Here is a 27,889-nt window from a genome sequence, read left to right as displayed (position 1 = left end):
TTCATTCTCCAGCTTCAAGGTGGCAGGCTGTATTTCTCCCTCACCCCACATAATTTTAAGTAGCTTCTATATCACAAATGGTAGAGGTATCACAATTCAGAAGCCCCAGGACTGCGTCCTCTTCCACTACCCCTCTTCTAATTTTTTAAAGGCAAAACAATTCACTAAGTGCACTTCGTAAAATGTCAGTGCTGGAGATCTGCCAGTTTATTGATAGCCTCCTGGACAAAATTATTCATCCCTTTTGGATCTCACTGATTTCAAACTATGCTTCCTATGTTGGTTTTAGCTGGGATAGCGTTAATTTCCTTCATAGTAGCTAGTATGGAGCCATGTTTTGGATTTGTACTGGAAACAGTGTTGATAATACAAGGATTTTTTGTTATTGCTGAGCAGTGCTTACACAGAGTCAAGGCCTTTTCTGCTTCTCACACCACCCCAGCAGTGAGTAGGCTGGGGGTGCACAAAAAGTTGGGAGGGGACACAGCTGGGACAGCTGCCTCCCAACTGACTGAAGGGATATTCCACACCATGTCATCATACTCAGCAGTAAAACTAAAGGGGAGGTTGGCACGGGGGAACTGCTGCTCAGGGACTGGCTGGGCACCAGTCAGTTGGTGGTGAGCAATTGCTTTCATTTGCACCACTTCTCTTTCTTGGGTTTTGTTTACGTTCTTATCCTCTCCCTTGTATTTTTTCCAGTTATTAAACTGTTTTTATCTCAACCCATGAGTTTTCTCACTTTTAACACTTCCAGTCCTCTCCACCATCCCACGAGGGGCCAGGGGGAGTGAGTGAACAGCCCTATAGTGCTCATGCTGGCTAGGGTTGAACCACAACACTTCCCCAGGTGATTTGCTAAAAACCAAGATTCTGAAAAATTTTATGTTCCATTTAGGTTTTGTGTTATTTACAGACCCAAATACAATGCCATGCAGAAACTGTGTGTAACATAATTTATTAAATCTATCCCAAGCTGAAATATCAAGAATAGAAATAAGTGAGTTGATATTCAGCAGGGGATGGAAGAACAAAGATGAGAGAGGTATGGGAGAGGTTACTGGGGACTGGCCGAGAGCTCTCACACACCCAGCAACATGTGCTTAGCATCACAGGCTGTGGACTACCAGAAATAAAACACCTAATCCTCTTATTAGAGGATCAGCTCCCACCAAGTCACATGGCTGCATCTTAGTAGGCTCGTATTGCTCGTTAAGTTAATGGCAGATAAAGAGAATGAAATTGCTCTAATTAAACTATTCTTTTGGGGTAATTTTTGCCAGGAACAAGACAGATACATGCTCCTTATTTCTCTCATCCTAACCTAGAGATCACTTATTTTTTTGTGATTTGTCAGATGGTACAAGAGCTCATAGTGGGACAATTAAAAAGAAAAAAAACAAATCAATCAGTTGCTCTAGAATACAACTGACATACCCAGTCTGATGGCTATACTAGCTTAACGCAATTTGTTGAAGGCCAGAACACATTATTAATTGGGCACACTTTCAGAGGAGATATTTGACTCAATATACTATGGCAGCCACAGTCAGGAAAAAGAAGAGAACTTCCAATGGTGCAACAACTTTTAAAAATGGCAGCACCACTTCTTTTTCTACATATCCAAATAAAGATATCCTTACCCCCAACCTGCATACTCCCCCCTACTTGTGACCAGACTTCCTGACTCCTTGCACTTGCAGCACAACACAAAATAATATAGCCCTACAGCCATGCTCCTCATGAGAAAAATGCATCGTAGCCCACAAAATAATCAACAGCTCCTTGACTGATACCTGTTTATTACATACTTGTCTTCCTGCTCCTAAAGAAGCCAGGGCTCCTGAGAAGGTAGAAATTCTTTCTGAAGTCTTCCTGCCTCCTAATGAGTCACTGCCCCACCACATACCCTCCCGTTTCAAAGCATAATCTCACACCACATTCTCTTGCCTCTACTCAGCCACCTACTTTCAGAGTAGTTACTGCACACAGCTATCTTTAAGACTTGACAAAACTGTCAGAGCTGGTTGAAATGGACCAACAGTTTAAGAGTTATTCATAAGATGCTGATGACAGCCATAAAATACACACAGGATGTTCACATTAGAGAAAGTGAAATGGAGAGAAGAATACTACCAGCTTGTTACCTGATGGATTGTATTGCTAGTAAATGTGAGGTACCATATTTTACATGGAAGAGGAAATATCACCGCTCCTCCCTGCACTTCTTCCTTAAAAATTCCATACTGCAGAGAAAACATTTTCTTTGGCTTTTTTCTGTCTTGACATTGCTCAAGACATGGGACATGTTAAAGAGGAAGACAGAAGGCCACACAACCCATTTCAAGTGGAAGGAATCATGGCCTTCTGATCAAACACATTTGTGCCCACAGCTACTGCAGCAGTGGAGACAGTGATATGCAACACTACAAGTTCTCAAAATTGTGATATGCCCACCACATGTAACCAATCTGCCTGTGCCAGGTACAGCATCAGCTTCTCTCAGCTCTGTCTTCCCATCTTTCCCCATAGCACAGTAGACACTTGCATAGATAACCACTACAAATCAGGTACGTCTTGCTATTCCACATAGCAGCACAAACTCAATTCTGTGAAGGAAGCAGTCATAGGCTTTTTATATACCAAGAAAATAAAGAGTATATTAGGATTCAGAAAGAACTGACTGTGACGACCTATGTTTTTGGCTATGCAGATTTCTATGAGTAGAAATGTCACATCTGCAAAAGAAAGGTTAAAGAAACCCTATCTGTATGCACATATCTGTAAAAGTTAAATACAGTTCCATACCAAAAAAGTTATAGTAGTATTTAGTATAGCATTTTCAGTCTGAAATTCTGACCTAGTGTCATCTACACACAGTCTTCAAACTAGAATTAAAACCAATAATAATTAGAAGTATATGATCTCCTTCAGCTGTTTTTATTAGAGTACAGAGTTATTCATATATAGTAAATTTTTATTTTTCCTTGTTCTACTCTGAATTTAAACCCTGAGTTAAACTTTTTTGCACTTCTGATTCTAAACTCTCAAAGAATATTTAAAAACTTGGAATGCCATGTACATCCAACTACAGCTAATGGATGTCTTTGGTAATTTGTCTCAAAGTGAAACACATCAATTTTAGCTTCAAGTTGTCTTAATTATTTTTCCCATTAATGCTCACTGAAACATAACAAAATTCACACTTCTTAGACCGTCTTGCTCCAATCTGCCTTGACTGCATGCTCAGCTGGAAAGAGAGACAGTCTGCATTCTGGCTCACACAAAAAGCATGAAATTCAGAAATTTCATTGAAAATAAGAGAAATCCAGAAAGAACCATGGAACTTAAGACAATACTACTTCTGTAGTCATGGAAATAACCTCCATCTGGCCAAATCCTACCAAAGACTAGTTTATCCAAGCAGCAGATTTTCCTCTTCCATACAGTCACCAGTAAGCAAACACCTAGTTCAGAATTAAAAGTGCTCTCTTCTCAGCCTAGTTCAGTTTTCAATTCACCAAGCTAGTATTTATTTGAAGATTGATTACAAACTCTTAAACATGGCTTGTGTGACAGGAGGGGATTCTCGGCCTCTACTCTGCTCTCGTAAGACCCCACCTGGAGTACTGTGTTCAGATGTGGGGCCCCCAACATAAAGAAGACCTGGACCTGTTGGAGAGAGTCCAGAGGAGAGCCATGAAATTGGTCAGAGGGCTGGAGCACCTCCCATAAGGGGACAGGCTGAGAGAGTTGGGGTTGTTCAGCCTGGAGAAGAGAAGGCTCCGAGGAGACTTAACAGCAGCCTTCCAGTACCTGAAGGGGGCTACAGGAGAGATGGGGAGGCACTCTTTATCAGGGAGTGTAGTGAGAGGACAAGGGGTAACGGGTATAAGCTGAAAAATGGTAGATTTAGACTGGACATTAGGAAGAAATTTTTCACTGTGAGGGTGATGAGGCACTGGAACAGGTTGCCCAGAGAAGCTGTGGATGCCCCATCCCTGGAGGTGTTCAAGGCCAGGCTGGATGAGGCTTTGAGCAACCTGGGCTAGTGGAGGGTGTCCCTGCCCATGGCAGGGGGGTTGGAACTTGATGATCTTTAAGGTCCTTTCGAACCCAAACCACCTATGATTCTGTGAGTCACCAGCATCCTTCACTGCTCTCAGTAATGAAAACTTAAAGAGATGGGGGGAGGGGGGGACGGGACGACACAGACATACATGCGTACATATATATACAGCTAGTTGCTACTGGTTTTCCTTTGAACAGTATCAAGATTATATGTCAGGTTTCGTGTTTCAGTTAGCCTAATAACTTTTTTTGGGGGGCCACCACAAAGGTCTGTAGAGTACCTAATAGACATGATATTTTAATACTTCATCCAATACTGCCCAAACCACATAAAAAAGAACTGAAAAAATTATATTTTACAAAAACATGCTACAAGACTTCTACCGCGTAACAGCAGCAGATGGAATAAAAAATGAAGAGCATTTCATATGGATTTCTTACTATCTTGTGTTACATTCCTGAACTATTTCATTACTGTATAACTGGCATAGAAAATAATGTAACAGAATCAATTTTGGTCTTAACTAAAAACCTAATCATAGGAGAGAGCACAGCAGACACTTCCTTCCAAAGAAGAGGAGAAGAAATAAATCCTCCAATATAAAGTTAATTAATGCCTCCTACTCATTTACATGTTCTTGTGATATGCTTTTTAAATCACTAGTGCCAACAATGTTTATCATAACTAAAAGAAAGTCTCTGAAACAATTTCTCAGGCCAGATATACAACACAATCATTTAGCTACTTAAAATGCTTATCTGTTGCCAAACGGTCAGTCATAACACACAAGAGACAGAGGAGTTTCACTGTAAGCCTGAATGACTTCTTTAGCTGCAAACATGAAATTAGTGCTTTAAGAACTGCCATCTACAAGATATACTTCTATATTTGACAATTTCTTCACTGCTCCCAATAAGATATTATCAAACAACAGCAGAGCCATCAGCTAACAGTTAGCCAATACTCATCAAAACCAAAATGCATATGATGCATATGTTTATGGGATGCAGCATGTGTATCTAATACCACTGAAAACAGAAAACCTTCCTTGTGTGAAGGGCTTTGAAATTTGATATTTTATCCAGGCTATAATTAGAAAGCCCTGGCCATGGAGAAAAACACCAGTATTAAAAACAGCTGACCTTTCTCTTCCTGCCTCCCCCTGCGATCCTCCCCTCCCCCCCAAATGCTGACATAGATTACCCCAATCCAGAAAAACAAACACAATTATTCTTATTAACTGAGCAGAAGATAAATGCAGGAAGTCAAGTCTCCATTATACAAATTGAAGGTCTTGAATCTGGCTGTGGTTTAGTGTACAAAAATTCTCACATTCATTACAGGATGTCAGTTCTTCTGAATACTTCTCTGAACTGTTTCGTGATGCTTAACTGCGTGGACCCCAGCAACGCACCACAAGCAACTCCAGCATCCAACATCTGACTTACTGAAGGGGCCCCCCAAGTATTCACTCTACCACACAAGCATGTGGCCACTTCCCAGAAATCTCCAAAACAGCTGCTTTCAACAATAGAAGTGTCTAACTCTCCTGGGAGTTGGTCAGAAAACAAAGACCATGGGCCAGTGTGCCATGACAGCAGTATTTATGCTACACGTGTTCCCCCCTACCTATCTACTTACAAATTGGACTAGCCTCAGTGTAGCATAGATAAATCAGATGAGCCAACTGAGAAATTTCAAAACAGACAAGCAGGAGGTCAGCCCTAGCAAAAAGCCCTGAAGAGACCGACTCATCAACCTCTAGAAACAACAGCATCCTTTTTCAGGGTGCAGTAGCAGTCACAGGAACGGTTTGAGTTTGGTTAGTTTGTTTTGGTTGGATTTCTTTTGCTGTCGAGAAATCTTCACCATTCTCTTTACAAGCCCTGTTCGTATTATTTCAAGTTTACTATGTCAAAATAATAGAGGTGAATGAGTGGAGGAAATCTCTGTAAACAAATCTCATCCAAAGAATAAATAAATACAGGCATGCATCATAGAGAGCTGTATCAGAAACAGAAGCACTGCAACCACAGGAGAGAACTGTTCAGACATTTAACAAGTTCTGTATGAGAAAGCAGGCCCAAAATCCTCAAAGACAGTTTAGGAATTGTATATCAAGTGCTATGTTTGTACAGCAAGAAACTAAACCAAAATAATAACTAACAAAACACTTATTAGATGCAAAATATAATTTAATACTAATTTAAAATAAGACAGTGTTGAATACTAAAACACTTACTGCCAGCAAATTAAGTTGCCTGTGTCACATCTATGACTTCAAAGAAAAAACAGTCATGTGGTATTCAGAAGCAAGTTCAGTTAATGTCATTTGGAAAAAAAAGCAAGTTCACTGGCCTCCAGCATCACCAGTTACTGTACTGGCAGTGTCAATCAGAACTGTTTTACATAGGAACTGGACAGCTCCAATAACTGTGAGTCAGTTCTCCTTTATTTCAAACTAATTCCCGTAGAATTTAAAGAAGCAGCATGCAGTTCAAAAAGCAACAAGTGAAATATGTTTTACAGGAGAAGATTATTGAGCAGAGAGAAATAATTACAGCAGGGTCTACTACTGCAAGATTCTACTCTGCTTTCCTTACTGTGCCCCATTATTCCAGATGCCAACGTTAGAGAAATGTGAAAGTACAGATTCATTAAAAGCACATCAGGCAAATACAATACTATGGGGTATGTAACTGAAGCAGAAAAGATTTCACAGACTGTATCTGATCAGAGAGTCTTAAGTAAACAGCAAGTAACCTCAAAAGCAAATTTTTACTCCATATCAGTCACTGGAAACAAGTTAGTTATAACTACTACTGGTCCAAGCTGACAATAGCCATGAAAAATGAAAACTGGGTTTCTGAACCAGATTTGTCTGCTAAATTAATCTACAAAGGCAAAGGCTAACCTAACTTACATAAAATCTCTTTAGATGAGAAAAACTGAGTACCTTAAGATAGAAGTAGATCTTAAAAGAATGAACTTGTTTTACCAGAATACAATAAGCCTTTGATTTATGCGTTTTTGCCTCCTTATCCCACATATCACACATCCACAGTCAAATATAATTGGGATTTCTAGACATAATAAAAGGACACTCTGAACAATCACTTTCAAAGCTGAACTTTCACAACGGTAACTGCCACATCCACAGACACCCCATGTTCAATACTTTCTCTTTGTGTACCTTTCTGCTTAACAGCTCTTCAGCATTCAGCTTTGGTGCTATTATTACTGTCATACCTACAAAATATCTGATGGAGAACAGTGCTACAGGGTGTTCATAAGCTGCTGTACAAGTACATGTGAGTAACACGCAACTGGCCACCACAAAATAGTAAAAATATGTATAAAATGCAGATGTTTTCTGTGTAAAAGAGCTGAAACTTAATAAAATAGAATTTTTGTTCCCTGTAGTATCTATCTTTCTCTTCCAGCAATCTGGAGCTATTTTTAAGAAATAGTTATATAACCAAGTTAGAACCATTTTTAGATTAACAGGTTCTATTTTTTTCCCCCCAGATAAGAGGATAAAGCAATATTCCAGAACAGCAGTCACGTAATCAGGCAACTTCATTTTGCAGAAATAAAAGTACAAGTAAAAACTTATATAGCCACAGGGATTTTTTTTTTCCTTTGCAGTTGTTTTTTTTTTTTTTTAAAAGCCCAGATCTTAACTTGCATTTGCCTTTTTATGAAGGCCATCTACAGTTTCCAATTCCATTTTCCTACAACAAGCACTTAACAGTGGAGACATGCAGAAATCAAGTATCCCCTTAGGACCCTCATTATAAGTAATGGCTAAAGAAAAAATAAAACAAAACCACAAACCTACTGATGTCACAATATATCTGTCCTCCTCCTTCCTGAATCTGCAAGATACCCATGCCACAAATACCATCTACTTCAACAGCCACCAGATACTGCCTCTTGCTGGTACTACTTCTTCATCCCCAGCTAGGGATGACTCCAAAAAAATCAGAGTAACTTCGCCCATCAGAACAGAAACCCACCCTGCCCTCCAGAGGCGGAAAATTCCAAGTATTTTTGTTCTCTGTAAGAGAAGATCCTGTAGCAGGAACATACCTACGCCCTCCACTTTCCTATTACAAGACAGACAGAAGCTGTACTTTCTCAGGCTCCAAAGGAAACTTATTTGTATTATCCCAACTCTTTAACTCACTCCAAGTGCCTTCTCCAACAACAGCATTCCCACATTAGCCAGGCTAACGCCTTTCAGCAGCGATACCACCTCATCTAAGACATGAAGACAAAAGGAGGTGCATGTGAGGAGATACTCACAGGAGAAGTCTCATACAGAACTAAGCAGAGAGACTCCCTCCAACCCAAGCAACCAGAGCAAAACCTGAGGGTTCCCACAGAGCACTACTGTTCCATGCAGTTAAAACTTGGTTGTTTACCAAGGAGCATATCAATCCATTATATTTTATTTGTACAGGCAGAGAGAGAGCCTACAATTTAATGTCAAGTAACTGTAGAAGGTTAAATCCCATTTTCAGCTTCCAAGGAGAGTTCCTGGCTGTGTTTTTGAGATCATTATCCATTACTGAAAGTTTAATACCTGCTCCTAGTAAGATGGTCTTCAGCTTTAAAATATCATATTTAGACTCACCCAGTGCCTGTTCTGCGGTGAGCAGAGCAGTGGATCTCTTCTCTTGGTTCACAGCCCACCAATAATAGATCTTTCCAACAGAAGCAGCAGATTTCAGCTTTGTGCCAGGCTATGCAAGTGTGAAAGAGAGGCATACTTTCATCTTTATCTACTCTCCCAACCTCATACTCTAACCCCATTTCCTCTACTGATTTCCCCCAGTTGAGCCTTATACACAGTAGTCATCCTCCCAGTTTACCTCTGCATTCTCAGTTTGGGAGCCTCACCTCAAACCTATAATCATAAAATAGAACCATTTAGGTTAGAAAAGACCCTTAAGATCAAGTCCAACAATTAACCTAACACTGCCAAGTCCTCCCATAAACCATGTCCCTAAGGGTCATATCTACATGTCCTTTAAATATCTCCAGGGATGGTGACTCAACCACTTCCCTGGGGCAGCCTGTTCCAGTGCCTGATAGCCCTTTAACGGGTGACCCTTACAAGTATTGTACAGGCTTTTGTACAATAAGAACACATGCATATGAGCTTCTACCCAGATGGAAAAAATGCTCTCACAGGCAGAAGCAGGTGCTGCAAGCAGCAGTAAGGCTGCCACAGGTCCAGCGAGGCAGGAGGATACTGCTGGCCAGCTTTCATGCTGCTTCATAGCAAAACTGTTTATCTCCTTCCTCCCTCCTTCTGCTGCTGACGAAGGTCAGGTCAGGCCAGGTCACCAAACACAGGCAGTTTGCCGCAGCACTGCCACTGATATGTACTGCTTGGAAGTGGTTAAGGTATCACAAGCAATTTACTTCATGCATTTTGGGAACGCCTGCATCAAGCAGTAATCCCTTCCAAGGGCCAGAAATCAGCCCCAGGAATCACAAAAATTCAACTGCTGCCTCAAGAACAATTCCTCGATAAAAACTTGGAAGTGGTTAAGGTATCACAAGCAATTTACTTCATGCATTTTGGGAACGCCTGCATCAAGCAGTAAACCCAAGGGCCAGAAATCAGCCCCAAGAATCCCAAAAATTCAACCGCTGCCTCAAGAATAATTCCTCAATAAAAACTTCCTCATTGGGGAAATCTCTCCCCTTCAGATGCCTATCCCCAAATGGCAACAGAGTAATGTTTTAACAGTAGCTTATATTCAACTGGAATATGTCTGCTGAGGACCTAACAGCCTCAGCCTATGTAATTACTTACCAAGACTTGGGAAAAAACAAGATATTAAAAAACCCCAAACAAATAATTAAAAAAAACCAAATAATTACATGGAAAAGCAAAATACAATATTACAGAAGTAGATCTAGCTGTCTATTTCTAACTTTTAAATTCTTAGCTTTGTTACTCTACTCTTCATTTACCATATGAGACACTCTCTCCTTCCATTGAAGTGTCTTGGGCACTTTACATCTTTGATAACAAATCAACAGCCTACTCCACATGTAGGTCACCATCTGGAACCCAGCTCAGGTCATGGAGGATTAACCTTAAATTGGATTTGAGCATAGTTCTATACCCTACGGAAGTCACTTTTTACACTTCAAAAATTAAGCATCATTGTCCTTATTTCCTAAATGAAGAACAGGAGGCAAAGTGTACTAACAAGTAGCCTGATGTCAATTAGTAAACCTTCCCTGCTTCCTCCCACTGCTCTCTACACTGAGCAATACTGCCTAACCTGGTATAACGTATATATTTTAAACTTCGCAAATTCAAGCAGAAACAAAAAAAAATAATTTATTTTAGTTTACTCAGGAGAGAAGGGAGAGGGAGGAACCACCTGGAATTCTCAGCATTTTCCTACAGCAACCAAAAACTTGATACTTGCCAAAGGAATTTGACATTCTTATAACTAACAGAAACACTTCTGAAACCAACAGGGGCAAGAAGAAGGTACGGAAAAAGTTACTGAATTCCATCCCACAAAACTGATTACAGTACAATGAACAGATATGGAAAAACCTCAATTTTCCTGCACCTTTTTTTTCCTGCATGATCTGGCTTTCACCATTTTGACTACAGCTTCTAATATTTTCTTTTTTCAGACACACCTGTGAATCCATGATACTAAGAGTGATAATAGCTGAATGTTGTTCCACTTCTAAAACATAATTCTTCTACAGCATAGAGCAAAGTAGAGGGATTCACACTTCCGTAATGCCCATAAACAAACCTCCCTCCAAGACCTCCACCTTCCCCACACACACTTTGAAGATTTGATTTTGGTTTTTTATGGAAGACAGTTGATAGATTTAGCAAATGTGAATAATACACTGGTAAAATCAGCAGTGCTAATTCAGAGGCTATATTTAGAACTAAATCTTACACTCTTAGGAGGACTTCTGTACTGTAAAAAACAAACCTCTCCTCCAGAAGGGAACTATACTTCCTTGTATGTCCACCATCAAAGATGCCACAAAAGATAATTTTAAAGGCTGGAAAAAAACCTCATGTGTGTTACCATCTGAATAATAGTACTCTGAAGTCTTCCTGGACTATATATGCAGATCTAAATGCTTACCCCTGTTTCTTCACCTGCTAGTAGTCTGTCTGTAAAGTAATGATAGTTATATATTATTCATCTGAACCTGTATGTCACTTTTTAAATAACTATTCTGAAAATGGAAGGCCATGTGTCCTTTGAAAAGGCTGGCTGAAAGATCTGATTTTAAGTATAACCCATGTTGAAATAAACAGATACCAAATTAGGAGAGAAATGCATAATGCCCAGTATAGTCTCCTATCCTAGCTTTTCCTAATGAAAATATTTAGCTTTTCAAATAATTTATAAAAAAAAAAAAATCATTAACAGCAGTTTATTACTTCTCCATTCTTTCACTGGCAATTCATTTCTACAAGTTGTTTCTCCTCCTACTACCTATGCCAGAGAGAGATTCTAGTGCCCTGACATTACCATGATTCAGAAAATGTTATGAATTCGCATATTAATCAAAGTGACAAATCCAACTAAATAATAAGAGTAAGAAAATGTAAGTCATTAATTATGATAAATGCTTTAAAAGAATGTTTCTCATTCTGAAAGACCCAAAGTTCCTCCACCTATATATATGTCAGGCACCACTTAATCCACCAAATCCATCCTCACTGGTATGAAACACAACACTTGCTACAAATGATATAAACATTCTCAGACTAAAGACTTGATCCACTGCAGAGAACAGAACTGTAACCGAACTCCAACTTGTGTATTTGAGGTAATTTCTGCAGTCATTCAAAATAAAACATGCTAAAGCATTCAAAACAAAAAGAAGACAACACACGCATGCACAAAATCCTTCCTTGGTAAAGTTTGGGGGTTTAATCACCATAATTCTAAAAATCAGTTTGCCATCTCAATTCCCAACAGTGTGGTTTACCTAGCACCTAAATGAGATGCTGGTTCAAGGCCAACATGCCTCCCTGAGTAGCCACCGAATTTCCAGCATTACTGAGCACAGCCTTCATGTTTAAATGAAGCACATAATATAAGAACTGCAGAGTTGCTTTAAGTGCTGCTACCTGCAATGCCACCCAGTCTTCTGAGCACTAACTCCTAGATGATATTAAAACAGAAGAGGGGTTCACTGTTTACGAACAACTAACAAGCTTGAACACAATCAGAATTACATTTTTCTTTAGAGTTTGGCGATCACTTCTCTCTGAACCCCAGGAAAATTAGAAGACAGAGTTTATATGTCCATTTTGTTTTCTGATGTGCTGTAATGAATAGAGAGCCAGAGGTGGGACAGCAGAGAATGTTTTAATTGCTGCCTTTGATAATGGAAAGAATTTAGTGTTTATAAATTTATTTCCAGTTGTTGGCTCATATTTTTGGATATTTATAGTACTCATCACTATGGCATCCAAGCACATTAGCAGTGCTTTGACCAACACAAAACAATGCAAAACTGTTTCTTCTCCGTTCTGCAGCCTTTTAAGAAACATCCCAGTTGTGGTGATACTAGCACAGCATGTTCCAGAAATCAAAACCAGACCTCTTAAAAAGATAGACTTAATTTCAGATCTTACTTTTTGATCAAGACAAGCAGGGAACAAAGTATATCATAAAAGCCAGTGTCAGAGAAAACAGCTTATCAGGACCTGCTCTCCAGCTCTGAAATAAAGTCAGCTCCACAACCACTAGCTCAGAGAGTCTGAATTGACTACTCACGGCACGTATTTAAATAAAAAAATTAAGTTTGTCTAATGATGTTAATAATTGAAGTAATCTTTCACCCCAGAGAAACAGAAGAGAGCCATTTTGCGCAATGCAGTATCTAATGTGTTCTCCAGCGCTACCTAACAGTACCAGCAAATCCCTCACACAGCAAATTGTAATGGCATTCAGCCCACATCCAAGCTACCACGATGAAATCTGAAACTCTGCAAAGGGTAGCAATTTTAGAAGCTAGATACAGATCTTCACATCACCACTCAAGTAGTAGAAGGCTACTAATGCACTTCAGCTTTAGAGGAAAGCTTGATAGAAATTATTTTTGATAAATCAAAACTAACATACTTCCCATTCCATAGAATATTTCTATAACCAACCACTGCTAGATTCCCTTTTGCACCTTGGACTAACATTTCTAGGCAGATCAGGCACAATTACAATATTGCAACGATGGAGCAGTGGAAACACCAGTGTATCAATAACATAATTACAAACACTGAATGCCAGAACAGCTTCTTAACAGAAACCCCAAATATTTTTTTATCCTGTCTTTCCGTACTGCACTTTATTTTTAGATTTTAATTTATATTCTCACTTATCACAGGCCAAAAAGATTAATGATGTTAGAAAAACATGCATGGTGACTGTATTGTACATATACATATATACTGTACATATACATATACATACACAAACTCTCACTAATGCAGATTAATGAAACTATCCATATAAGCACACATAAAATAAGTGATTTAAGCAGCCTCACAAATCAGTAAGTTTCAGAGAAAAAAAAAAAAAATCCATGCTTCTAATACATGACTTCTGAAACACAGAAATCCATCACATGTGTCATGTTCTCCAAGTCCCACACCTACCTCCCAACAGCTGGAAAAATACCCACTCATGTAAGCAACAGTCTAATTAATGTTCTTCCATTTTTACAGTTAGGGTATACTACTCCCAGAGGAATACAGTACTCCCAGAGTCACATAAACAAGAACTCTTGGCAGCAAGTCAAATGTTTTATTAATTCTACTAGACTATGCTACCTACCAGAACTAAAGTAAATATTCATATATATTCATAATATACCTACTGACTCTCAAATTCCCATTTCATTCCAAAACTTCAGAAGTACTTATTTAAGACCTTCTGAATTTTTCACATTCCTCATCTCCTTCCAAAATATTCCATCGTAATTTCCATTAAGAATTAAATAAACTTTAAATTCCATTAAAAAATTAAACTTATGGGTAAACACAAAACCTACAATTTTTACTATTCACTCATTAAGTCTACATATACACAGCATCTTTGTATCCTGCAAGAGTGTGATTTCTGATATGAATCTTAACATGTAGAAAAAAAATGCAACTCTTCCAGATCTTATGTTACAAAGGAAAACAAAAAAAAAAAATTATCAAGAAAAGGACAAAGTATTACTGCACCACCTCACAAAGATATTCATTCTAACAGCATAAATCCCACCAGTATAAACAAATGTCTGTTCCTTCTCTTATTTAAATCACATATTATTCCTTTTAAACCAAAACATGATTCTCAAGATGCAAGCTTCACAAGAATTGAGCCATCAGTAACATCAGAAGTTATGACAAAGACCGTAAAACAGAAGTCTGGCCAGAACCAACCTTTCACCACTTTGTTTTAAGGAACTGACACTGGGATACCAAAAAAGTAACAAATGGAACCAGCTATGTATGTAAAGCTAACAGAGCCGAGCATCCTGTACTGAAGTCCCCTACCATACTCCCTTCAGCATCAAGGAGTAAGGTCATTTGAATACCTGGTGGAGGTGAGAGAGATTTCACGGAAAGGTCTGAATGCGGAACACATACCTTTCCTGGTGGCCTACTTCAAGTCAGATTTGTTTTCCCCCTTTTCTCCCTCAACCCCACAAGGAGAGAGAAGATGGGGCCATAACGAGACCTGACCAGGAATACTGAAGCTGGTGACGCTGATGGGAGTTGAAAGGAGAGGGAAAGTAACACAAGATCAAGTTCAGACCATGTGTCACAAGGACAGCACGTTTCATGGCTTCTGTAGAACTGGAATCACTTCACTCAGGATTTTTGGAAGCTGTACTAGACAACAGATATCCAAGCAACCTCCACAAAAACTGCTGTTGTTTTCTTCACCAGGGATTTTTTTCATCATGAGTATTTTTTCTCCTAGTCTAGACAGGGCAAAAGAATTCTTCCACAAGCAGTATTACCCAACAGGATTTTTTTTTTCCAGTGTTACTTACAAACTTACAGAAAAGCCATGATTTCCAAGACCCCATGTCCATCAAACCTGCAAACAGCCTGGCCTTCCATTCAGTTACAAACCAGGATGATCCTTTGTGGATCTATGACATTAGATTCACATAAGCACAGAAATAATCATGTTTTGGGGGTGGATCTTTATACTCTGAAGATAATAACTACTTTTTTAATTGTCCTCCCAGATGGAAAACAGCTACACTCTATACCAATAGGACTTGCGTATAGATAAAAGGAGAAAGTCATATTGAGTTTAAACAACGTAATTCACAGCTTAGCAGCTATTCAAGTTAATTTTAGATATGAAACATAGATAATCTACAGAAACCACTAGTGTCCATTACACACACATTTGGCACAGTAATAAACAAAGGCTGATTTTAAAATTGCTTTTAAGAACTCCATTAAAATACAAAGTTAAATAAAAATATAATTATACTATACTAGACAATATTTTATCTGTGTGCTCCCTTTACTAAATAGCTGCACCATGAACTTGCCAGTTCTTTACTACTGCCGAAACTTAAAAAAAAAAACAAAAATTAAAAAAAAAAACACCTCAGCAAGTTGTATTTGAATTCTTAAGAGTCTCTAAAAGAACTAGACTTCTTTTGGCTATTAAGATTTCTCTAACACCTGAGAAGAACCATAACTAAAGATTATGGATACCCCAGTGAAAATTTTTTCCACTTCCATCCCTTTTTCAGAGGCATACTGTCAAGGAGAGTATGTTGCATTCTCAAAACATCACTGTGATTTCTTCTGGGACAGTAAATCCATGGGGAAATAAAACGCCTTCTGCAATCCATTGAGTGTGTTAGCAACGTCCTTACAAGCTTTCTGTTCAATGCCACGAGAGTAAAAAAATAAAATCAACATCCATCCAGTCATATTGAGGAACAAGAAATACATCGTACTGTAAGGACAGTTAGCAAGGAAAAAGATGCTAATTTATGTTTATGTAATCCATAAATGTAACAAATTTCTGACACCTGCCAAGTATATTTTATTGTTACCAGTTTTTCTATTCCAAGGATCAGGTCAGGTGTCTGCAGGAACAGCAGCACGGAGAACCGTGCATCCTGCAATCCTGGATGCAATTTCTGAAAACCACAGTAATACCAGACACATTCTAAACAGGAAGAAACTGACCTAAAATTAGAAAAGTTACTCCTCTATCTTTTACAAGAACACTCATGTTCCTACTAATATGACAGAATGAGACGACTAACATCGTCTTTGGTCTAGTCCTCTACCACCGTAAAAGTGCCATCTCAGTTTACAAAACCAACTAAATTTTTTCTTAGAACTACACAGATTCTGCATGAGATTGTTCTAAAACAAAAAGAACAACACACAAACCCAACCTGCAATTCTCTTTACCAAGCCACATATTAAAACACCCTCTCTGTGAAAAATATCATTCTGGGTTTCATTGTTATTAGAAGAAATTTAGAAAAAGCTGCATAGAGGACTGTTTTCTAAGATAAAATTGTTCCATTAGAGGGAACAAAACACTGCATTTTTTCTTGCCAGCCCTCTTTCTTCCTCAGAGAACAGAGTCTTATTCTTACATATACACCCCTAAATTGCCTTGTTTTGACATATTTTTCTCATCTTGCTAGTTTTAAAACAATACACATGTACACAGAAGATACTTTTTACATCTATGCAACTAACATTTCTGACTAGGGTTGCCTCAAAGCCTTTTCCTGCAGAAAAAACTTGAATACTCACTAAAAAGCTACTCATTACATAAGTTATATTTGTTTTCATAAGCAGAATGAGGCATAAACTTTTCAACCAATTACACAGGATAACTACAATACAATAACATAAAATCGCGTTGGAAAAAACATCTTTAATGGAAGCTTTTTCCCTCCAACAATTTCAAAGTAGTCAAGAGGCAAGAACATACTTTAAGAGGTTTATTATCAGTAGAGGGTATTAAAATAAACAGGCAAACCTTCACAAAAGTGGTCACTTCACGAGAGGATTTGCTGTGACTGTGGGGATGGGGAACACTGAATGATTTCACAGTGAAGAGAAGAGCAGTGGATTTTGCCTGGGGCTGTATAAAAAAAATAAAAACAAAAGAACCACCACTAAAAACAAGAAAAAACCACCTAAGTCAAATCAAGACACAAGTTTCCTCTCACAGGGGCCAATATTCTGCCATCCATAGGATGAGGCTCAACTTCCGCCTTCTAAGTAAATGTCATTCTAGACAAATGCAAGTCCAGGATCTATATCCAGACAAAACACATCTAACTTTAAGCCAAATTTTAAGTGAAATAAAAAGAGCATCACAGGCAGAAAACTGAAGAGTTTGAAGAGAATCAGGCAGACTTATTACACAAATAGAAATATATTAAAAACCCACATTTCAAAATCAACTCTTTCCAGTTTAAACCTTCTTTTTTCAGTATCAGCATCAAGTCATCATGACACAAAACAAAAAAAAGATACTTTTTAAATTGAGACATAGCCTGAGGTTTTCTTAGCAACTGGCTTAGAACTGCAGCATATTCAGATGTCCTAGCTGTAGCACGAGGCTTTTGCTCTTTTATAGTTAAGTTACAGAGGTGGAAAGAGTTTCTCAATGAAATCGGGGAAAATGGAACAGGGTCCCAACTCTCACCCTGCAATAAGAAGACCATTTAGTGCTATATTTCAGTGACCATCCTGCAGCCAGAAGGGAACACAGAGCCTCCAGTTGTCTTCTTTTTTTTTTTCCCCTGGCAGTACCAACACTATTGATATTGTCTAGATCTTAACAACAGAGCCACAAGAAAAATTTTAAGCAATAATTTCATTTCAGCCCAGTTCCAAATTCAGTGCAGCTCTCAACCCAAATACCAACTGCTGATCCTCACAACAGGTCACCCAGTGCTACCTGGCACATCCTAATGAATGCAGCAAAATCATTCATATAGTGCTCTCAACAACTGGACAAAAATGACTTGTCTCTGTGTTTTGTATAACGAAGACTATTCCTCAGACTATGTACAGGCTTCTTCCAGGTTATTTTAAAATAGCATCTACAATATTATCTTTTGTATGCACCTATTAAAACTAAATTTCAAATGGAGGAACATCTGCTAGGGAGATGCTGTCACCTCCACACTTCAAATATATTTCTTACTAATTCCTCTTAAACACAAGTAGATTTTGAATTAAGAACCTTTTTCTTTTAACACATCCCTACAACCTCACTACTGGTAAGAACAAAGAACAGTAAAATTATGAGCTATTAAAGAAATTCATTTATGCACTCCTGCATTGGAAAGTCTTTTTTTCTTCCATTAAGACCATTTTTTCTTCCATTAAGATTAGTGATGAACTCACTTTAGCACTCAGCCATTGCTCAGTTTTCTTCAATCTCAAATACAGGTATTTGCAATTAATTAATCACATGCTACTTTCACATTTGTATTTTTAGCTGAAAATACAGAAAAACTGTAAGCCCAGGTAAATCAGCTATTACAAGTACAAAAGTGCACAGACACAAATCCCCAGCCTCCAAAACTTTACTCAAATTACATTGCAGCCCTGTGGAGATCAAGGAGAAGCAACTTTTACAAGCAACTTGAAGAATGCCTAGTGCTGGTGTGAGAATGTGACCATCAACCCCAGGAGCTTTAAAAATGTATAAGAACAACAGAAACACAGAGCAGAGAAAATATTTAATACTACAGCAATACACAATTGGTGTTTCATCTGCAATTTCCTCTTCAACACAACAGGAAGATGAAATTATGTTTCCTGCACACTTTCTAAGCACTACAATACTCATAAAAACTAACATCTACATTTAAATAAAAAATATTCAGGAGAACTTCTAATTACTGCAATATTACCTAACACTCAAATAACTTATTATGAAAAATAAACCAAGATTATTCTTATAGATTAACAAATCATTTTAAGCCAAATCTTATCTGTCAGCCATTTAAAAGGAAGAAAAGAAAAAACCCAAAAGATTTCTTTCACCATGTCTGCATTGGGGAAGATCCACACCAATTTTCATTCTAAATTTCATCAGGTAAGAAGCATTCAAGATGGTGAAAAGAAAAAAGAAAAAAAAAAAGTACAGTGACAATAACAATTGCTTTTAAAAACAAATCAGACAGTTCTCCAAGGGATTTAACCTATCAAAAGCAACAAATTTGGACCTATTCTGCCTGAAAATTAACAGGTCAGCTGTTACCAATCATCTCTCGGGTGAGGTTACTGCAAACAAAGCCTCCACGAGCAGACAGCAAGCATTCTTGCAGGTTTTTTTCCCCTTACCAGTCCCCACAATTCAAACTGTTTCATTCCACCCATTTGCTGTGTATTTCTCACTTTCTCATACAGACACTTAATTCCCCAAACCTGAAAAAGTCAGTCGTGAAGAAGGTGAGATGGACTAACTATGCTTCACGTAAAAGTGGTCTCTGTACATTGTTCTCTCTCACTGTTGCCTTTATACTGCCAGAACTGAGGTAAAAAGTCCATCTGACGTATCACAGAAGCTCACCGGAACATAAGCAAGGCCCTGAAAAAGGTTCCTTTTAACAGAGAGCTTTTACATTCTATTTCAAAGGTTTTTTTTTTTTTTTCACAAAAATTACTTACCAACAGTACACTGAAATGACAGCTAAAATAAAGGATGACATTAAACACCCTAACTGGACTTTACATACACAAAAAATAAAGTTTTATCTGTGCATACATTAAGGTAGAAACAGATGCGTTGAATAAAGACTAAGAGTAAAGCCTTAAGTCCTCCAGAAACAGGTAGTGTTGTAAAACTGTTAAAAAACACGAATTTACAAATCTTTCTATAGGGGATACGGCCAGTCTTCTCTGCCAAGTCCCAAGCTAGAACTGCAGGCAGTAGTAACAGGTCTTTTCCTGCTCAGCAGCAGGCTGTAAGCAGCTCACTGCCTACATCCCCAATGACTACGGTCTATCACTAAGTGCAGTACTTTGTCTATAGTGGAAAGGATTAAAAAGGAGTCCTGTGATTTTTTCAGATAAGGCTACAAATGCTACTTGAATATTTATATTAAATATTGAGTAGCTACAGAATGTTTCCAGTGTTCATACAAAGGTAGTTTAAGGCTCAAAATGTTCCTCTCTTTTGCTGTTCTGAAACTGATCTCAGCTCCGTTTGCTTCATGAGATCCTAAGTTACAGAGCTGATGAATGGAGGCCAAAGAGTTTTTTCTTTGATGTAACAGTAGCAAGGAAGAGTGCCAAGTCCTCCATGAAATCCCTCAGCAAAGATGTATAATGCTTGGCCTGCCCAGATCTCATGATACTAACCTAAATATAGACAAGATCATTGTGTGCTCCTTGTTTTCCTATCAGAATGCCAGATATCCACCACACTCCAAAAATACAGATTACAGAACACATTAAAAACAACTCCCCGAGATTTCACCTGAGCATGACACACATGATATGGAATAAAGCACCGAGATTGTACTGGGTTGGCTGAGACAGAGTTATTTTTCTTCATAGCAGCTCCTATGGTGCCTTGTTTTAGACCAAAACAGTGTTGGTAACATATCAGTCCCTGAGCTATTGCTGAGAAGTGCTTACACAGCATCAAGGCCTCTGCCACCCCAGCAAGGGGGTGCACAAGAGGTTGAGAGAGGACACAGCTGGGACAGCTGACTTGAAATACCAAAGAGATTCCATAATGTCATGCTCACTTTTTTCCAAAGTATTTGTTGCTCGGAGACTGGCTGAGCATCAGTCTGCTGGTGGTGCTTTTGCATCACTTCATTTTTGTATGGTTTGTTTTTTCTTTCACTTATTAAAATGTCTTTATCTCAGCCCACAAGTTTGGGATTTTATCCTTGGTTTTGCTCTTGTGATCCTCTCCCCCACCCCGCTGGGGGAGAGTGAGTGAGAAACAGCACGGGGGCTTACCTGACAGCAGGGGGCAACCTCCCACAATCATCTCAAAGACATTCATCCTGATAAACAGTGACATAGCTTCCAAAATACATACAATAGAAATAACTTTTTGCACAGTATCAAAGTGAATGCTGACAAATCCTCAGTAAGCACAATTTATTTTCACCAAGTTATTTCTGATTAGAACAAACAGAAACCATCTTTCTAAAAACCAAGTCCTGATTTTAAACACAATTCTTAAAAAAAAAAAAAAAAAAGACCAGTAAGAAAGCAAAAAGCCTTTGTAATTAACTGAAAGATTGCCAATAGCTGTGACAACACATCAGGCATGCTCCACCTAGTCCACAATACACCCTGAACCACTACCTGTGAAACTCCTCTCCCGAAGCTAAAGGCAAAATTGACTAAGTTCATTGAGCAGAACACTCCCACTAGCTGGAGAACAATCCTGCTAGTACTTTTTATGTGAGGCAAACTGAGCATGTGCATACCATGAGCTTGTTTCTATGGAGAAACTATCACAAAAGAAGGCAAAGTATGATGTTAAAGCAGCATCTATTTCTCTCTGCAGAACATTCACATGTGGAATTAGTGAATGCCTTTAGTTTAGTTAAAGCTAATTTTAAATTCAGAGTACATCGGTTCACATAAGGAGTATGCTACCGTCATGTGAAGCAACTTCCCCATGTATTTTTTTAGTGGAAACTTGTTAGCATCATTTTTTTTCCCCTACCCATTTAATTCTAGAAATAGGTTACTAGCATTCTGAAATAACCCATGCTTAAATTTCATTCAAATCCTACCAAAAAAAACCTTCAGAGAATAAACAGCCAAGCTCTGAGCATTAATATTTCTATTCCCCTCAGAAATATGGACACTTCATTCTAGCAAGGGATGACAGTACCTCTTTACAAGGAACAGACTCTAGTACAGACTTTAGTTCATGTTTCTGATTATCAAGACAGATAATATCCAAGTAACACAATAAGGCTGACTCACAGAGGGCAGGACACTGCTTCACAACATGAGACTTGGCAAGCAGGGAGGAAGGAAACCAAGGAAGAATGCCTCAAACATCATTATTTTCTAACTTCCAAATAATCGAGCAACTTTACCAAACTCATGCCACTACTTGCCAGGATCATAAAGATTAACCTCAAGTAAATTCAGGGACTTCTCCAAAAATCCATCATCTTCCAAAATCAGTAAGCACAGTAGACAACAAGCATAAAGTACATCGCTAGCTCTCAAGATCTAGGATCCTTGTGCTACTGCACCTAGCTGACATCAAAACCGACAGCACAAACTAGTATTTGACCTGTACACGTTCTCAATCCTATTAGCATTAGCATCATGCTAAAGTAAAAAAAAGAACCCCCCCAAGATAGTCATAATTAGATTTTGTCTCCTGAAATCCAACTCTGCCTTTCACTATATTCAGTAGCTATATTTATTAACTTCTCTTTTTTCCTTCACCAAAAAGGGCGGGGGGTGGGAGAGGGAAAGTGTTAGAAAACCATGCTCTGGACCTGCTGGAAGAAGAGTACTTGCAATACCAAAATCAAACAACTTTGGAGCTGGCTGTACCATGTTCCCTGGCCTGCCAAGAAACACTACAATTATAGATTTTTAAAAATCAGTTAGAAGGGTAACATATTCAGTTCAAAATGAGAGACAAGAGACTTCCCTGGACCTCATAACATTAAAACAAGCTCCTATTCTATCAGTTAAGCATTCCAGACAAGTCGTATCTACACAAAACACAGTGACAATACATCAGGCATGCTCCACCTAGTCCACAATACTCCCTGAACCACTACCTGTGAAACTCCTCTCCCGAAGGCAACCTCTAAATATAGCTATGGAACAGTATTTTAAAATGTGAACAGACCATGCCTATTCAGATTTTCAGATTTCTGTATGAAAAGAGATACAAATACCCATCCATCTTCAAGTAACATTTCTAATTGGAGGGGGCATAGGGGAGTTAAAAAAAAAAAAAGGGGGTTTTTTATAGAAGTTAAACTAGCAGAACATCAACTCCCCAATGCATCCAATCCTTCTCTTCCAGGAAAAATTAATTCCATAAATTTTCACACCTAGTAATTTGCAAGCAGAAATGGTAAATACAGAATCCTATTTAATAATAAGGGAAAAAGATCTGATTTATGAGAACCTTTACAGCGCACAGCACTTATCTGACAGAGGAAAGTATTTGAGCCTGCAAGAGCCAAGGGTCCTGTATCTTGTCACATCAGTATCTAGTTCTTATTCCTCCCGTCCAAAAGACAAAACTCAGAATGTGCCCAGAAGAAAGAGCTCTGCTGAGGTTTAGAGCCCATTTAATTTCTGATAAGACTGGGATTCCCTAATTAAGTAACCTAAATAAAAACAGTCTCAAAAATGCTTAAAATATAGACTTCATATTTCTTATGTAAATGGCACTGAAATAATGGTTATACAGCGACCGATGGATGGCTGGCATAGGCATCACAATGGTTACTTAAAGCTGTAAGTATAAATGCTATTATTGCTGATGGAGAACAGGAACAATTGTGCTTCATCAACGCATTCCACATTCCCATTCAGTATCTCTCACCCTCTTCCCAATAGACAATCTAAATTGCAAAAACAGCACTTTAATCTAGACCGTGCAATTTACGTAGACAGAGAATTAGAGAAGTCATAATTTAGAAGTTTATCAGCACATTTCCTACATCAAAACAACTCTAAATATTCATTTTACAACTCTTTCTGGGATCTGCTTCCATTTGATAGACTTCAAGTTGCACAAAGATAAGACACAAGACCTTGTAACTGAAAGTTTTCAGAACCTGCACTTTTTCATTACAAGAGAGGCTTTTTTCTGCCACCCACTTCCCCTTAATCTTCTTTCCTCTTTTAGCTTCAGTTCTGAAATAGCATTGACAGTCTTTTGGCCAAAGTCTGAAGTTTAAGCAGCAACCCACATGTAAAGACCTACATAGAGCACAGCTGTTAGCTGTTTGCCTTTGGGAGCTATCTTTTGTCCCTGTAAGCATAAGCCACAAGTGTTATGTCTGCCAAATTCAGAGTTGCCAGCGGGAAGGAAAGCAAGAAGGTTCAGACAGTTTTCACTGATAGTTGATCAGCTCTTGGCTACCAACTAAAACCTTTTCTTCCACTCGGTTCAGCCTGAACGAAACCTCCTACTCTATCAGAAATGAGGGAATTTTTCAACAGTTTCATACGACTTGACATTGCATTTCCACTATATTTTTTAACAGACAATATAAGATTTTCTGAAGACTAGCTGCAACCAATGCCCAAGAGTAAACTACTCAGACTTGTACAGGATAAGTTGAAAACAGTAATAACAGAGCTGACTTACAGGTAGAGGCAAGTTTAAAAAGAAAAGAACCTGGAAAAGACCGTACCAAAATCTTTTCCTCCTGCTCCATACAGGATACAGTAATTGCTTCTATCTTGCTCAAAAGTCGATCTGAATCCAGAACCACTTACTGACAGGAAACAAACAAACCAACCACACAACCCAACCACATTAACTGTGGTTTACACAGACAAAAGTGCTTTTTTACAACTCCTTAAATTAAGAGCACTCTGAATTAGAAATTTAAGATCTATTCTACCCAAACTAACATCCTCGCATTGACAATTTCTAAATTTCTCCCCTCAGCTATAAATTCATCTCCTCAGCCTCCCCAGTGTACCTCAACATTGCTCAACTTCAATAATGAAACTCAGTCATTTCATTTCCTAATTTTCCTGCCTTTGCACAATACAATATAGAGAGCAACAAACTGAATACATTTTAACATAAAAGATTTCTCTTCCTCTTGCCTTTGTCAAAACCCGCCTCCGCTCTGCACCATATATGTTTGAGCCAAACACAAGCATCACTTGGCACTATTCTTTAAAACCTGCACTTTCAAAGTGAGTCAATGCTCCTGAAATGAAGTATGAGTTAGAAGATTAAAGAAACATTTCAGATGCAAGGAAAACCAGTAAAAACAGTTTTTAAATGTATCTGACCTCCAATCCTCATACTAGTGCATTTACTAATAACTACACATCTGCACAAATGAATTCACCTGCAACTTCCAGAGATAAAGCAGACGTTAATTCTGAAATTAAGTTTTTTATTTTTAGTAGGCATAACAGAAAGGAAATAGCAAAGCCACATTTCATTCTCTGAGCATTGTTAAAAATTGTAATGATCTGTTAACTTGTGAAAAAAATTCCCCTCTGAAAAATCCCCAAGGCTTCTTCCCAAGCACCACATTGGGAGCAGATGGCCAGCATCAAGTCTGCAATTACCAGTCTGGCCTGGCAGTCCCACAGATGACAAGAATACTCTTTTCCTTTTTGTGGGTGCAGGGAGGGAGCAGCTCAAGAAATGCAGACAACTAGGTATGGTAGACAACAGAACTTTCCACCAAAAACATATGTATACATTCAATTTCCAAACCTGTTCATTTTACATTTAGGTTTCCCTCCTTTTTTCTTTAATATTTTCTTTTCTTTAATATTTTCTTTTCTGCTTCTTTTCAAACAAGGCAGCAGGAAATCATTAAGGATACAGTAGAACTGACCATTGCCAAGCATTGCCACAGACACAAACTTCATGAACTTTCTGTTGTTGTAATTTTTCCCTCTTTATTTTACCTTGGGAAAATCCAAAAGCAGCTTGTAACAATGCCCTATTAAAAGTATGCAAATGGACAGAGTTATTAGTTAACTGTTAACAATGCCTATCAAACTTGTGACTGTATCAGTGTGCTATCCCTCCCCCTCCCACCCCCAAAAACAGTTGTTCTGCTCTCCTCTTTAGCCAGGAGGACATCTGAGGAGGTGCTGTTTCATTTCCTCTCCTTCCTCCCATCCCTCAAATGGGGAAGCCCTCAAAAGGGGGGAGGGGAGAGCATGTTTTTAATTCACATGCTGCATCTTAAAATACTATTGTGCAACACTTGGGTGAGTCCGACTGTAAATCTATATAGATATCTATATATATACATACACAACATCAGAGAGCTTTAATCCCCCTACATCTCTTTAAAAAAATAAAAATAAAAGCAATAAGACTTCTGCATTAATAATGGCTTACTATTTCAGTTTTATACCCAAGAATTTGAGTATTTGACTAAAATCTTTACTTTGCCAAAGCAAATAAAGGTTTAGAAGTAAAAGGCAAATGAGTTCCTTTCCAACTGACAGATGCAACAGGAAGAAGGTGGAAAGGATTTCCTCGTGCAAAGAAGTCTGACAGACTTAACTGAGGCATTTGGGGCTCTCCTCAGGAATGCTCAGCCCCCCTATAGAGACTTCCTCTCTTACATTGATTCAGCACTCCTAACTTCATTCTACTAATTCTTCTTCCTCATTTCAGCTACCACTTCTGAAAAATTTACCAGGCACAGAAAAGCTCTGGAGAAAAGTATATCATAGACCAACTATCATTACCTTAGTCTTTCAAGTCTTACTGAATTAAGGATTGAGTTTTTCTTCTTGCACAGCCTTATTACTGCCTGGTCTCTCTCATTCAGGCTTAATTCCAGTGACACATTCCATAAAAAGGATCCCAACGTTATGGAGATACTGCTACCCTGGAGGCTGAACCCTTCACTGGTAAGATCAACTTTGAGTAAACATGATGTAGTCCAAAGTAAGTTTTAACAACTTCTAGATCCTGTTGGTTTTCTTTAAAGATCATTGATTATGTGTCAAATGCCACGCAATAAAATGTAAACATATTTCCCACTAGAAGAAATGAGAAGACAACACGCCCCATCTTTGCCTCAGCCCCAATGAGTAAGCTTTCTCTGCTCACACACACAATAAATACCAGAAAGCATTGTCCTTTTGAGAGAATTGATGATTTTAACAACTGTTTTTCCAGTGCTGCAGTACAGGATATTACTTCTCTGTATAAATCTGGCATTTCTTGTAATTGCAATTATCAAAATACCTAACACAAGTACCAGCTTTGTGGCAGAGATGCAAGTTAATACACACAACTCATGCAGAAGTAAATTAATTAAACCTCACAAAAACAATTAGTTGGTTCAGCCAGGAAAACAAAGAACTGCATGCGCTCAACAGCTTTGGAAAAGTACTGCTATTTTGGGAAACATACCTTTAAAACATTTTGGATTGTTTCTCTCTCAGAAACATCCAAAAAACTTAAGTGTCAACTCACCTTCCACACTATCAGAACAGGAGGTACCAATCCCAGTGTCCCCGCTGTCGGAAGCTATACTGTGTCTTCTGACAGGATTGCTCTGACTGCTTGATGAAATGGTTGTGGAGTGCCACAGGGATTCAGTACCAGGTAACCATCCCACTGAGGAATAATCTGAGCCTATAAAGAAGGAAGCCAGAAGTCTGTCATTACAGATACAGTACAGAAATCAACAACAAAATACCAGCTAAAATGAAAACTGAATCCCATGTTTCATAGCTCAGGTTTGAGTCAGACTCTGTGCCAATGTTTTGGGGTATTTTTTTTTATTAAAATCCTTCTGCTAGGTGGAAATGTCCAAAAAAAATTTCAGTAAATACATTTTTACTGTTTAAAAACACAACCCTTAAACTGTTCTTGCACTCACTTTAGCAAGATACTTATCATACAATTCCTATCCTAGAACTGATTCTCAACTCACAGCAGAATTTTGCATTGCAAGCACTTATCTGCAGAGAGATAAAAGAATTTTAGGGCAGAAACCATTTGAAGATTTGTCCAGTGAAATACAGTGATTTCCAGCTGTGCATAAACCACATGACCCAGATGATACAATAAAGCCAGCAACGAAATCACT

At 38.4% G+C, this 27,889-nt stretch overlaps 1 protein-coding gene across 1 annotated transcript in view; it reads right to left on the bottom strand.

Annotated features, from left to right (window-relative positions):
• The window catches only part of LOC104471901 (centrosomal protein of 85 kDa-like), a gene marked incomplete at both ends in the record, with an annotated part of 67,086 nt that extends 39,654 nt beyond the window's left edge, over positions 1-27,432 (bottom strand). The window contains one exon of the mRNA XM_010087400.1: positions 27,271-27,432. Within this exon, the coding sequence (XP_010085702.1) occupies positions 27,271-27,432 (162 nt within the window). The remainder of the gene's footprint in view (positions 1-27,270) is intronic.
• Positions 27,433-27,889: the final 457 nt, after the last annotated feature.

Source organism: Pterocles gutturalis, unplaced genomic scaffold, assembly GCF_000699245.1.
Source record: "Pterocles gutturalis isolate BGI_N339 unplaced genomic scaffold, ASM69924v1 scaffold8361, whole genome shotgun sequence".
NCBI lineage: Eukaryota > Metazoa > Chordata > Aves > Pterocliformes > Pteroclidae > Pterocles > Pterocles gutturalis.
Note: the sequence above shows the minus strand (reverse complement) of the source record. Positions and strands in the feature narration are given on the sequence as shown.